Source organism: Eulemur rufifrons, chromosome 7 (assembly GCF_041146395.1).
Source record: "Eulemur rufifrons isolate Redbay chromosome 7, OSU_ERuf_1, whole genome shotgun sequence".
Lineage (NCBI taxonomy): Eukaryota > Metazoa > Chordata > Mammalia > Primates > Lemuridae > Eulemur > Eulemur rufifrons.
Genome location: NC_090989.1, coordinates 250,217,172 through 250,232,183, shown reverse-complemented (window position 1 = coordinate 250,232,183; position 15,012 = coordinate 250,217,172). Strand labels below are relative to the sequence as shown.

The 15,012-nt window shown below is 43.5% G+C and overlaps 1 protein-coding gene and 1 pseudogene across 2 annotated transcripts in view; one reads left to right on the top strand and one right to left on the bottom strand.

Moving 5' to 3' along the window:
• Positions 1-15,012, bottom strand: part of ACO1 (aconitase 1) — a 58,436-nt gene that overhangs the window by 34,856 nt on the left and 8,568 nt on the right. For both annotated transcript variants that reach the window (XM_069476507.1, XM_069476506.1), the window contains exons 3-4: positions 1,320-1,432; positions 89-257 (exon numbers count right to left, since the gene is read on the bottom strand). In XM_069476507.1, coding sequence (XP_069332608.1) covers positions 89-257; positions 1,320-1,416 — 266 coding nt within the window. In that variant the 5' untranslated portion in view covers positions 1,417-1,432. The remainder of the gene's footprint in view (positions 1-88; positions 258-1,319; positions 1,433-15,012) is intronic.
• On the top strand, positions 10,038-11,022 carry LOC138387346 (zinc transporter ZIP1 pseudogene; annotated as a pseudogene).

The window sequence follows — 15,012 nt, the reverse complement described above, 5'->3', positions numbered from 1 at the left end:
GGTGGTTTTGTTTGTTTAAAAGAAAAACTTTCTTGAAAGGCTGACAAGTGAGGCAGAGAAGAGGAGAGTGAAGTGGCATGAGGCTCACGTAAAGTCCTGTAGGATGACGCGGGCAGGCTTAAATGGCACTTCTATGTTCTTATGCTGCATGACATTCCAATTTAGGATATTTTCAACATCATTTTGCTTCACCAAAAACTCATCACAGTTCCGAACGGCTGCCTCTAGGAGAACTCTGATCGAAAATGGTAAGCGTCCTAGGAGGCATGAAGAAAGCACAATGAAACAAACAAAACCACAGGATGGTTATCATAAGAGCGCTCTTTAAAGCCGGTCTCTATATAAACTTGATACAAGGCAGCAGACTATTCTTCCAAAAAAGAAAGAAGGTAAAGTGACCAATAGGTTAAAAATCTGTGGATACTGAATGGGTTCAAGAGGCATTCAGTAATAGGAAATACCCACAGACTAGGTAAAAATATTACAGTTTATTCTTTCATATTAAATGGTTGCCATGCATAGATCCCAATAACAGAAAGTTTTCCTTAAGTCATCACATCTCATCATCTAGACTTTTACTGTATTAAGTGTTAGCAAGAAATATACATATACACATATATACACACACACACACACGAGTAATAGTTCTTATGAAACCTAATGCTCAAGAAATGACAAAATTACCCCTTTACAATTATTATAATTAAGACCAAAGTATAGGTATGTGTGTCTTTCAAAGGAAATAAAACCCTAAATACCATGTTCCATGACCAGTGGTAACTGGAGTTTCTAGGATAAAATTATGGTAATTCATAAGAAAAATTATTTTATTTATATAAAAATTACCCATATTATCTGGAAAGACAGTGCAAAGGTAGAAACAGTATGGAATTTGAATTAAAGATTTGTGTTCCTGTCCCCCTTTTTTGCAACACACCTACTTGTAATCTGAGCACATGTCATTGACACTTTCTGGGCCTTGGCTTCCTGGGGACTTCTTTGATTTTATAAACATGACCCCATAGGGCTGTTACTCAGATTAAGTGATATAATATAAATGTACAAATGCTCTATATACAATGAAGTGTTGTATAAATGTTACATGTATATAATCATTATTACCTACTTAAGAATGACTAATGGAAGAGGGTGTGTGTGTGTGTGTGTGTGTGTATGTGTATGTGTTTAACCTAAGAACATTCACTCATTCCCTGCTACTCCCCCTTCCAACTCTCCTACAAGATAACTAATTATAATTATTACGCAAATGCTATTCCAATTCTTATTAGAGCAATCATATCACAGAGCCATGTACCCACCATATCTTGAATCCCCCAATTTATTCAAATTGAAGAATTTCTTTCCTGGCTGTGCAGGATCCAGTGGCTCAGCAAGGTGTGTGAATGGGTTGCTCATGATTACTCCCGTATCTCTGAAAAGGAAAGAGAATATTTAATTTCTGCTACTGAAGTTGGACCTCATTTATCATGATGAGCGTTTGCCCTTTTTAACAATTTCAGTACACATCCATTTAAAGAAATCACTTGTTATCTTTTCGAAGCAGGGGGATGGTAAAACATAAATGAATACATGAATGATATTCTTAGCAAATAAACGGGCTTTTGTGAAGCTGCTATGAAAGGTGGCATTCACCTCTCAAGACAGCATAGAAACCCAAACTCCTTTTGTCTTATTTTTACAACTTCCCAATCTTCTTCCACTGATGAGGTGTAGGAAAAAGGGATAAAATGAAGGATGTGGCTCATGGTAAATCTTGAATATATTACATAAACAAACCTCTAAGCTGGACTCACATCCTGCATGGCAGGAGGTTACAAGTCCACAGCAGGTGACATTACTCAACTGAATAACACTTGAATTTTGGAGGTGGGGACTTGAGAATGGTCATTTTTTAGCACTGTTCTGTGAATTTCCTGTTGTAAATCTCTGCAGCATTTTTAATAAACTTGAACACTATAGTTAGAAGTCTTCCTGATTTTGTTTTGTTTTTTTAAGATAGGGTCTCATTTTGTCAACCAGGCTGAAGTGCAGTAGCCCGATCATAGCTCACTGCAGCCTTAAACTCCTGGGCCCAAGTGATCGTGCTGCCTCACCCTCCCAGTATCTGGGACTACAGCATGCACTAACAAGCCTGACTAATTTTTTTATTGTTTTAGTTTTTATAGAGACAGGGTCCCACTATGTTGCCCAGGGTGGTCTCAAACCCCTGGTCTCAAGCGATCCTCCTGCCTTGGCTTCCCAAAGTGCTGGGATTACAGGTGTGAGCCACAGCACCCAGCACTGATTTGCTTTTGCAGATGGTGACAACAGTGTATTGACAACAGGGAATCTTTAAGTATATTACGGTGGCATAAAGGCCCAAACTCCCCAGATGTGTTTGTAGGAGACTCTCAACTCCGGGCTCTGGGCAGCACTTCTTGTGTATTTTTTTTATAAATTACAAGTGGTAACAAGGGAAGACACTGTTCTTGGCCTACACCACACAGATAAGTGACTGTTTCAAATAATTTATACAAAACACTCTAGGGTGGGAGTCAGAAGACTTGCTTTCTGGTCCTACCTTTCAAGCAAAAAATCCTTCAATCAATCCATTCCCCAATATTCTTAATTTTTAAGATACATTAGGATAATTACCAGTGCCCCATTTCATCCCAGGGTTTTTATGACTAAGTATTATTTAAATGCTCAACATATTTATGGAATGACTGATATGGAATGGTCAACAATGGTAAAGGACTGTGGGGATGAGAAGTCACGAGTGTGCCTTGTCGCTATAGACAGGCCCATATCTTCATTAAAGACACAAAAGGGACAGGGCCTAGAAATCAAGACTGGGAGGAAGACTTAGTTTTCACTGTACATCCTTTAGTACTGGTTGCATTTTTAACTGTGTACACATGTAACTTAAAAAAAAAAATTAAAAATTTAGAAGCTTCTGTCTTCCTGGATTACCAGTCGAGGAGGTGACAGGACAAGTGACAGGTACCTGTAACAGGCACAGGACACTGAAGAGGAGAAGGCAAGGCTGTCTGCCCAGCTCCTCTTTCCTAGGAATTGCTTCTCCCCGCTAGTCTCCCGTGGGGTTTGCAGCAGCTGCCACTTGGTGGGAGAGAGGAAAGGTATCTAACGCAATCGCAATCGGGGCCAACAACCTCCCTCTCTAGGAATTCTGGAACTGAAACTAGCAAGGGCTGCTGGAACACACCGTAACTGTGTTTATAAAGTCATGTGCCCTGGGCCATCGGCATTAGAACTACCCAGGGCTCTTTCTTCTTAAAAGCACAGATTCCTGAATACTCCCTCCCCATCCCTTGAACTACTGAATCAGAATAGACGAGGGAGGTGGCAAGAATCACCTCTTTCACCTCCCAGGTGATCCTAACACACATTCAGTTTGAGAATCATTGCTGGACATGGTGGAATGCCAGGTGAGGAACTCACACTTAATTCAGGAAGCCCAGAGGCAGCATGGAAATACAGGAAAAGGGAGGAAAATGTTCTAAAATAAGAGTCACAACCCAAAGCCCCCCAGAGCTCAGGAAGGGACCCTGTCCGTGGAAGCGGGCTGCACCGTATGTGCCCACCTAAGCGGGCGGCAGCTACTCGGCTCCAGCCGAGAGCGTGTTCAGGAATGTCGGCCCAATGTTGAGAGATCATCCAATTTCAAGTGAGGCTGATAATGTGAATTTTTATATAAACTCTCTTGGTTTATAGAAGCTGACAATTACATTTTTCTAAACTAACTGTGTGGGTCTGCAGCATGCCAGCCAAATCAAACACACCTGTGGGCCCTATGTGACCAGAGGTGACAGGTGACCTGGGCGGGCAAGAGGATGGCAGAAACTGAAATGGGAAAAAGAGAAGGATGGATTAAAAGCTGAAGAGGCAGCATTTAGCGAAAATGGCTGCTCAGTGAATGGGGAGTAACCCAGGGGAGGAGGAGATGAGACTTAACTCCGGTGGGGAGCGTTGGAGGCTGTTAACGCTGCCTTGAGAGGGGAGACGTGACTGGAGTTTGTGCAGTGAAAGTGCATATAAGATGAAGTGCCACACAAATGCAAGAGATTTGTTTTTCATTCCACTAAATGAGCAGCCAATCAGGAGGAAAAAGCCTATAAATACTGTTTAGTAGGAAACATGCTAGCTTGTCTGCAGAAGTTTACAAATCTGTGGGCTCAGAAGATGAGACTGATAATCCCGCTGACTGGAACTCGGAAGAAGATGTATATTTAAAAAGGCATCAGTGCTACTTTGCCTTTGACTCGTCACCCATGCTGCAGGCCCCAGACTTAACTTTGCCACCCCAAACAGTAGCAACTGCAAGGATAAAACTGCTGTTTTGCCTGCCTGGAAAACTGAATGACAGAAAAGTGCACAGAGGCTGTGGGCTCTCTCAGAGTCTCTGCAGCCAGGGGAAGTGGTGGGGAACTCCCATGGGATGGGACAAGATGGGTCAGTCACCCCCTTAAATGGCCTGAAGTCTCTGAATCACCCCTATCACCATGTCAAGTACTAAAGGGGTTAGGTGCCCCGAGTCTGCCAAAATCCTGTGGTTAAACCAGTTGCTAAGTTGTACCCATATTTGCCATCATGCGGTGGGAACCAAATCTGTCCATTCACTTCCCTGTATCCCACAAATGCCCCGGGAATAGCACTGGAAGCCTCACCTGATTCCTGCTATTCCTACTGCCCTATACCAAGCCAGCTGGTCTTCCAGGATGGATAGTGACTGGTACGGTGGCTCTTGTAGAAAATGGCTTGTTAGCTGGGTTCGGTGGCTCACACCTGTAATCCTAGCACTTCGGGAGGCTGAGACGGGAGGATCACTTGAGGCCAGGAATTCAAGATCAGCCTGAGCAAGGGCGAGACCCTAGCTCCACAAAAAGAGAAATTAGCCAGGCATGGTGGTGCATGCCTATGGTCCCAGCTACTTGGAAGGCTGAGGCAGGAGGACTGCTTCAGCCCAGGAGCTTGAGGCTGCAGTGAGCTATGATACCACTGAGAGACAGAGCAAGACCCTGTCTTAAAAAAATAAAGAAAAAAAGAAACAAGAAAATAGCTTGTTTTAAAGTACACTACCATCCGCCTCCCTGTTTCCTTAGAAAGTAGATAACTGTCTGGTTTCACTGTATTAATGAAGCCAATTCTACTTGCAGAAGTAAGGGGAGAGAGCAACCAGGTACTCCTTCCAAGTACAAGCACATGTCAAGTACTTTCCACCATCTTCCCTAATCCTGCACCATCTCCACAAATGAAAGCGTATCATTATTCCCATTTTACAATTGAGGATATTGCAGCTCAGAGGGATAGAAAACTTTGCCTGAAGGCATTCATCTAAGAGGCAGAACTAGGTTTTGAAACATAGCTGTCACCCCATGCCACCTCTCTAGGTGCAGTGACCCCTGCTCTAAAGACGATGCTAGCTAGAGGTCAGCCACCCAGCCCCTAGAGCCAGAGACAGCCACAAAAAATTCTCCCCTGAGAGACTCAGTTCTGACTGTTGGAGTTGCCTTTATTTCCCAGAGGCCCTCCAGCACCCAGGTCTGAGCCAGGTATTGTTACTTGTCCCTTGGTACTTTTTACTGAGCCACACAGGTCAGGAGAAAGCAATAGCAGCTGTGTTTGGGCAAACAAAGGGCTTAGAAGTTGGGAAATAGTCCCTCCGTGTAAGCCTGGAGGACTCTGGAATTTGGCCACTCCAAGGTTCCACCCACACTATCACTCTTGCTTCAAATCTTACGGGAGTTCCCAGTGGTCTAGGCACTCCGAGAGAAAGCCCAAAACAACTACGTTTCAAAGAGGGTTGTGAGAGGAAAGATCTTTGGCCAGGGAATAGGTCCAGATTAGAGCAGAATCTAGGCATTGTCACTGCTTCCTAGGGCCACTCTTCCCTGGCCAGGATTCCACCCCATCCTTAATCTTCGAGTATCACCACTGGCCCTTCAGACTCCGAAGCTACCCCAGCACCTGGGATTCCACCTAGGAACCCCACCAACTGGCCAGGGAGCCCTACCTAGGTCCCACATCCACACAGATGAAGCACCAACCCCACTGTTTCAATTCCTTTCTTTTCTTATCTCCCACCTTCTCCTCTTGCTGCTTTGTTCTTGCCTCTTTTCTCTGTTTTATCTTCATTCAACAATAAAAGAGAAGAATGAATAAACAAGGAGAGGAAATGTGGATTATTGGGGGAAACAGTGGAGTGTTACCTAAACACATAGAGTTTTTCTTTTTTGGAAAAAGGAAGAGTTAGCATACATCACAGTATTTGGGGTTGCTGCCTTTTCTGTTCTACAGAATAAGATGATACTGCATGGAAGCAAGTGGAAAAAAGAGGAAACGAAAAAGTAAAAAAGAAAAGAAAAAAGGAAAGAGCAGGAAACGGTATCTTTTAAGCAGCAAGGTGGGAGCAATCATTCAGAACTTTTCCTTCCTGGATGCTTGTCAGAATGCGTAGGACTGCTGAACACGTGTCCCTGGCCACTGAATCAAGGAAGACACGTGAACAGTTCTTACACGTACAAAAGGAGTCAAAAAAGAGACACCTGCATTATATCTGAAACCCTTCACTACATCTAGTTCACATTCTGAAAGTCAAGATAATTATTTGGTAGAGAAACAGAGTCTTTCAAAGCTAACATATCATGAAATACCAGCTGGGTGACTTGTTCCATGTCATGATCACCACAGGTACACTTTGTGCATGGAAGAGGCAAGGTGGGGAGAGGAGAGTCTAAACACTAGATTTTTAAAGTAAATCACCAAAAAATGATATTAGGCACAGGCAGGCAGACCTGGGGTAAGATATTTAACAAATGAACCACGCTCCCAGGAAAAAAGTGGAAGGAGTTCAGAGGTGGGGTTCCTTCCCAACCACCGTCTTGCTGCCAAATGACCTTTGGCTTAATTCAGAACACCTGCAAGCACCTTCGCTTGCATGCATGGGCAAGGCATGGCACTAGCCCATCACCACGCCCTGGAGACACCTTGACCTTAGAGGCTAAGAAGATAGTGACACAGAATCAGATAATGTTGAGCTTTTGGTAAAGAACTTAGGGATCATGTAGCATTCCCCTGAAGAGGAAATCAGAGGGCCTGAAAAGACAGGGGTGGTCTAGAGTCAAAGAACTCATTAGTGGTAGAACCAGGAAAAAATTATAGCTGATTTTCCCTCCAATGACATGCAAACTTCTCACAGGGGGAAAAAAAAAAAAAGTCCAAAATCCTTTATAGGTAGAAATTCCTTTATAGGTTGAATAAAGTACACTTAGGATTATTATCACAGTCTTCTAGTGCTTTTGTGAAGTTAATTTTATAATTATTTACTGAATCTTCCATGCGGTTCAGAATTCCAGAGAAATAACAGCTAAACTTTGGAAAAACAGTGACAAGCTGCCCTGGGTGACAGTTTACTGCAAGAGATACAGTAAGGGAAAATCCATTTTATCAATATAATATCAAATATATGATCCATTACTTAGATTCAATATATGAAATGTGAACAAGGACTCACATTAAGGGATACAAGTGAAAATTTTAAAGTTGCAGAATAATATATATACTAGGGTCCAATTTAAGTTCAAAAAAAAACTTCAAGACTATTTTGTGTATATTCATTCACACGCATACCTCCACTGTATATGCAGATGCATACAAAAAAGAAAGATATAAAGTTAATAGTGATTATCTACAGATAGAATAACACATTGTATAAAAGGGGGGGCTTTATGTTTTTATTTTATATACTCTGATAAGCATTCATTTACCACTTACTTTTTAAAAAACTAGAGCAGTCATTTTAACTTTGTACATAAATACCTAGTGAAAATTTTAAAGTTGCAGAATAATATATATAGTAGGGTCCATTTAAGTTAAAAAAAAAAAAACTTCAGGACTATTTTGTGTATATTCATTCACATACATACCCCCACTGTATATGCAGATGCATACAAAAAAGAAAGATATAAAGTTAACATTGATTATCTATAAATAGAATAACACATTGTATAAAAGTGGGGGCTTTATGTTTTTATTTTACATACTCTGATAAGCATTCATTTACCACTTACTTTTTAAAAAACTGGAGCAGTCATTTTAACTTTGTACATAAATACCTATAATAGCTCTATAAAATGAGAACTTGACATCTTTAGCAATGTCCTTGGAAGGGATGATAGAACAGTTCATAAAGCTTTTAGAACTATAATATGCAGGTCTTTCTTTAATAATGTCTGGTAAAGATTTATTTAAAAGTAAATTTGTCACTACTGCCCTCAGTATGTCCTTTGTTATCCACCAGTGGAGTGAAAGAGTTCTGAAGAGAATCCCCAAATGGCTCATATTTAGCTTTCCAAGGATAGATAGTGCTGTACTTCATTCAGGTCAAACACACCAATCCCCTCCCTCCTCAGCCCACCCCCAACTCCCTTTCTTTCTCCTCCAATCCCACCAGGATACCAAACATTGCTGAACCACACCTTCTTGGGTGGTGATAACTTTAAAGATATTGCACTAAGAAATAGCTGCTCATTGTAGCAGTAACAGAAAACACAGGTGAGCAAAAAGAAGAAAAAAGTCCTTTGTGATACCATGGTTTAAGAATTTCATTTACAGTGACTTATAAATGTATTTGGGTTTTTTAAAAAAATGGATTGGACCTCACATTGTTTTGCAAATTGTTTTTTTCCACTCAGCAACAGACAGACCACAAATATCTTAATAGGACAATCATGTGTTTTTGTTTTTGTTTTTTTAAGAGATAAGGTCTCCAGCTTTCAGTTCCTAGAAGTACCAGAGCTGGGTGAAAGGATTTGCATATCTTCATTTTGTTACCCACCACCAGGATGCCTGGGAAAGGCAGTACCAATTTTATGGCCCTTCTCTGAAGCAGGGAGTATAGAGGTACCCAAACCAGACAATATAATTCATATTTACCTTTTGCCAAGTTAGGAGATTAAAAAGCCAATCTTGGCATTTCTTTAATAGCTAGTTAAAGAAATAAATAATTTTCCATCTGTCAGACATCTAAATTTCTTCTTTTGTAAATTGCCTGTCTGCCAAACAGGTCAAACTAAGTGACACTATGATGATCTTTGGTGACCAAATGTTCTCATCTCCAAGGGAACTTGACTGAACTGAGAATGTGGATGCAACCCAACTCTGGAGAGCCTGGGACGGCCCTGGGTCTCTATGTGTTCTTGAGACATAGTCTAGAAGATTTCCCTTCACATGATACAGCCCTAAAATCTGTTATACACAATTTGACCCAGTGCCTGGGTGCATCGTGAGCCTACTCGGCTATAGCAAGGTAAGAGGCCGATTAGCTTAAATCCTGGGCCAAAATCCCATTTGGGCAGAAAATGCAGGTGAGCAAAAAGAAGAAAAATAAACGTTTTGCTTCTGCATAACCCTAGACTCAATTTCCAAACCCAGGCAAAAATCTTGCAAATGGGTTTTGTAAGGGAGACTGAGCACAGCATAGGTTGGATGCCAAACCATCACTCTTGCTAGAAAACCATGCTGGACATACGCCCAGCTGACAGTCAATGATTCAGCCTTGGCATTAGCACCCAAGAGGAGTGCCACAGATGATGGTTATCCGTCATAGCCAGGTTTGTAGAGATGTTTGGAATAGTCAACTTACTTTAGCTAAATGCCAATGATCAGAAAAAAATAAGAATCTCCTCTCAGGGTCTCTATCCAGCCTTTGGAATATATAAATCTATGATTCACTGCTTCTGTTATCAGAGTTGAGTCTTCTTAGGTTGCCTTATGATACAGACAGAGGTGCAGATATTAATGGGCCCTACAACCAATCACAGGATTTCCACACACCAGTAGGAGGAAGCGGAGGAGAGGAGTAACCCTGGCCAGCAGAACTCCTGTCAGCGGTGGGGTGGAGGATTAGAGCTATTTTTTTATTTTTTGCTTTGTGGGTGCATATCAGTTTCCAGGGGAACTTGTAAAGTTTGAAAGAGCCTTCAGGTGATCAACTGAGAATCACCGATGTAGCAAGACCCTCTCAAGGTCTGAGAATCACTGGAGCTACCACAACCACCATGGGGCCCTGGGGAGGACCAGAGCTCCTGGGGGGACGCCCAGAGGTGGTAGCTTCAGAGCCCTGGCTCCTGTGGGGCTGGAGGTGACATTGGGCCCTGGTGCTGCTGCTGGTGCTCACCCTCCCCTGCAGTCTGGTGCCTATCTGTGTGCCACACCGGTCCATGAAGCATCAGCTTCCCGCCAGAAAGCCCTGAGCCTAGTAAGCTGCTTTGCAGGGATGTCTTTTTGGCCACCTGTCTTCTGGACCTGTTGCCTGACTACCCGGCTGCCATAGATGAGGCTCTGGTAGCCCTGCATGTGACGCTCCAGTTCCCCCTGCAAGAGTTCATCCTGGCCATGGGCTTTTCCCGGTCCTGGTGACAGAGCAGATCACACTGGCTTACAAGGAGCAGTCGGGGCCACCACCTCTGGAGGAAACGAGGGCTCTACTGGGAACAGTGAACGGTGGGCTGCAGCATTGGCATGATGGGCCAGGGGTCCCACAGGCAGGAGGAGCCCCAGCATCCCCCTCAGCCCAGTGTGCCTGTGTACTGCCTTCTCCCTGGCCCTGCGCTCGGTGTTCGAGGGGCTGGCAGCAGGGCTGCAGTGAGACTGGGCTCGGGCCATGGAGCTATGCCTGGCTTTGCTGCTCCACAAAGGCATCCCAGCCTTCAGCCTGTCACTGCGGCTGCTACAGAGCCACCTGTGAGCACAGGTGGCGACTGGCTGTGGGATTCTCTTCTCATGCATGACACCTCTAGGCACTGGCCTGGTGCAGCTCTGGCAGAGTCAGCCGGGCCTCTGCACCAGCTGGCCCACTCTGTGCTAGATGTCATGGCAGCTGGCACCTTCCTCGAAATCCTGTTCCAGGAGCTGGCCACTTCTGAACAGAGGATCCTGAAGGTCATTCTGCTCCTAGCGGGCTTTGCCCTGCTCACTAGCCTGTTCTTCATCCAAATCTAGGGGGCTTCAAGAGAGGGGCAGGGGAGATTCACTACCAGGTGCCCTATGCTCCCTCCTATTCTCCCCAATGTGTGGGAATAGGAAGGAATGCGGAAGGGAAGTACTGAGGACCCAAATATTCTCTGGGAGGTAGAGATGGAGCTTTTGGGACTATCTGACCAATGAGAGGGAAGTAGGCAGACAAGAGGCTGGCCCCAGGCCCAAGGATCAAGAGATGGTCAAATCACTAGGACATGATCAGGGGACATTATGATTGGGGGAGACACCTGACTGCCACAATCACAGGATGGACACTACAGATAAGGGCAGACAGATATTGGGGGGCAGGGGTGGAGGTGGGCACCCAGCTGCCATGGGATAGAGGTATGGAGCGGGCATAAGCCCAGAGTCAGCGTCCTGTTGGTTCTAGTCCATTTCAGACTCTGCCACTTGGAGTGGACGCCTCTTAATTTTTTTAGCTCCTACTCTCATATCTATCTCCCTCTTCCCTTCTCCTAGGGGACTAGTGCCAAATAATCTCTCCCTGCCAGTTTTGGTACCTTCTCTGGCCTCTCCAGTCCTGCTCACTCCTCTATTTTTAAAGTGCCAAATAAATCCCCTCCCTTTCTCAAAGCACAGTGATGTGGCACCGAGCCCTGCCCAGCACCGCAGTGGAGGAGGCCTGCTCGTTCTTTATTTTGGTCCCAGATCCTGGGGTGGGGCAGAAATGTTTTCTGGGCTGGGGCAGGGGGAGGATTAGAGAGCTGCAGTCACCTACTGCTGCTGTACCCTAGGAATACAGGACATGGTGCCCCCTGCTCACATAGTAAACACTGAACTGCCAAAATGTTTTGTTTTGTTTTTTTTTTTTTGTACCTGAGGAACCCAAGGGGGGAAGGGCAATGCCCACCCTCGGGGTTATTTTTGGGGAGAGAGGGCTGTACCTAGGGCCATATTCCCTAGATCTATTTTACTAACTGGCCTGTTTTGGGACATGTTACCTAAATAAAAGATGTTTCTATACCAAAAAAAAAAAAAAAAAAGAGAGAGAGAGAGACAATCACCTCTCTAAAGTATAGATAGCACATCTCCCAAATCCTTTTTTTAGACACACAAGAATGGATTTTTAAAATCTATGCAAACAAGGAAAAAGATTTCCTCTGTATTTTCTGTGGTTTGCTCATCTCTCTTCCTCTCTTCCCGTACCATCCTAAATAAATCCTGAATTTTCATGGCTTCCGACTCCAAAATCAAAGTACTATCACTATATCTCTAGGATTTACTTCAGTTCACCGCAAAGATTAGCTATGCTTCATTTCTGTTTAAAGAGAAATTAATTGGTCCCACTCCCAAACTTACTTTTGTGTATCTAAACATCATGCTATTTATAAGCAACTTTTTTGTCAAAAGTAAGATTCCAAGGATATCTATGTAAACATAAACAACACTGAGGTCAGAACTAAGTCACCACGGCTTGTCAACTGGGCTCTTTCGTAAGTAGAGAGCTAGAAATATTAATTCTTTTACTTGATGTGGATGCATCTAGGAAGCTAAAATAGCCAAATATCTCTGAATTTTCCCAGAGACCAGGTCACCTCTTCAATCCTTTTAGCTATTCATAAAAGTGATTTAAACAAAACAAAACGTCTTAAATGTGATACTTGTAACTAAAACAACTCTGAAGGAAAAACAAAGGCAAATATCTATTTTGGGAGAGAGTAGGAAAAAAAAAGCGATGCAGAAGGAATGGATTTAACAATTCCTAAATCCCTATGTGTTAACACATTTTTTCTTGAGCAATAATTATGTGCAAGGTGCACTGTATGCTACAGAGATGGCCACCACTCTGCCTTCTATATCCGAAAGCTTGGCCATTACAGAGTAACTGTTTCTTCTCGCTAACTTTTTAAGTTATTAGCCTATTTCCTTCTGTGCCATCTTGGATAACTGACCTGAATGATCTATATATATATGTCAAGACATATTTTTTAAAAAAGCAATAATAGTTTTTAAATATTTCTGTTTTACTTTGAGTTAGCCATATAACTTTTCTGTGCCTCAGTTTCCCAATCTATAAAATAAGGTTGGGGGGGGAAGATAAAAAAAATAAGGTTGGTTAATGATCTTAAAAAGTCCTTTCTAAATGAAAAAATTCTATGGTTCACTCACTCATGTATATTTATGTTAACTGTCTAATATGTGCCAGGAACTGTTCTAGGTCCTGGGGATACCCCTGGGAACAAAAGAAAGAGTCCTCACCCTCATGGTACTTCCACTTTAATGGAAGGAGACAGACTAAACAAATAAATAAATATACAGACAGAATGTCTAACAGTGACCCATTCTGTGGATAAAGCTGGGCAAGAGCAGCGGGGAGTGTAGGGACTGTGGGGAGTGTTGGTGACCAAGGAAGGCCTCACAGACAAGGAGCCACTTGTGCAATCTTGGGGAGGGGTAAGATCCCGTGCAAAGGCCCTGAGGTGGGGGCGTGCCTGGGGCCAGGTAAGTGAGGGCAAAAAAGGAGAAGGGAGATAAGGCATGGAGGAGCAGAGGCCAGACCACACGGGGCTGTTTGCCACTGTAGGGACTTTGATAAAGACAAACTATAAACTCCTAGCTATATACTTGGTTTATTTATTTTTTTATTTTGTACACTTGGTTTAAATTATACATTTCCAACATTAAAACTGGCTAAAGCTTGGTAAGAAATTAACTCATATATGAAAATATTAGATTGCATTTAAAAAGTGGCTACTTCCTGAAATCTAACCCTTTGTTTCCCTGAACCTCATTATTAAGTAACACTGGAAAATTCTCAGGATAGATTACAAAAATGACCATGACTCACCTGACAGATGTGCACAGCCACCACCAAAATTAACAGTCAGGATTTGGGGACTGGGGCAGCCCCTACCTCCTGAAGACTCCCCCAGGGCTGGACTCACTGGCCAAGAAGGAGCACAGCGTTATATGCAACTCCCCAAAAGAAAGATTTTACACATCCCTGAAGCTGCAGCAGCACAAACTCAAAAGAATAGAAATATTCACTTTTACTTTTTATTTATTTATTTATTTATTTTTTGAGACAGAGTCTCACTCTGTTGCCCGGGCTAGAGTGAGTGCCGTGGCGTCAGTCTAGCTCACAGCAACCTCAAACTCCTGGGCTTAAGCGATCCTACTGCCTCAGCCTCCCGAGTAGCTGGGACTACAGGCATGCGCCACCATGCCCGGCTAATTTTTTGTATATATATATTTTAGTTGTCCATATAATTTCTTTCTATTTTTAGTAGAGACGGGGTCTCACTCTTGCTCAGGCTGGTCTTGAACTCCTGACCTCGAGTGATCCACCCGCCTCGGCCTCCCAGAGTGCTAGGATTACAGGCGTGAGCCACCGCGCCCGGCCCACTTTTACTTTTTAGTACCACTGTGGGCCAATACAAGCAGGGTTTCACAAAAAGTCCTGGTGAAGATTTTCATAAGGCATTCATAAGTTCCAGAGATGGGCTGAGAAAAGAAAGTCATCATGGGGTTGTCAACTTATAGCCAGAAAGCAAAGCAGCAGCTGGGGCAGGGCTCCTCAGAACCCGGCACCCACCCCAGCCCCTGCCCTCGTCCCCTCCTCGCTGAGGACATCCTCAGCCCCTGCTGGGAACAGGGGTCCCCCACCCCGCAGCTCCCCACGGTCACTTAGTACATGACACCTGCAGAGACCCCAACCAAGTCCTGCTGCATCTAAATCTTCAGGGGAGGAGTAGGGGGGGCAGACAGTTGTATTTATTTATTTATTTTTTTAAGTATTACAGAGCACGTCCAGTCAAGATCCATTCTTTAAGAAGGCTGCATGACATCTTCAAGCTCCTGAACTCATTTTTAGATTGTGGCAATGAACTTTTCTAACTCAAACTTTAGGAATTAGAAAGAAAGCATGTTACCACAAGAGGCTGGGTGTCTGGCTGCCAGAGGTCTCACGGGGCCACCTGGATCTTTGTGAATTCACCAAGTTTCTGAGGT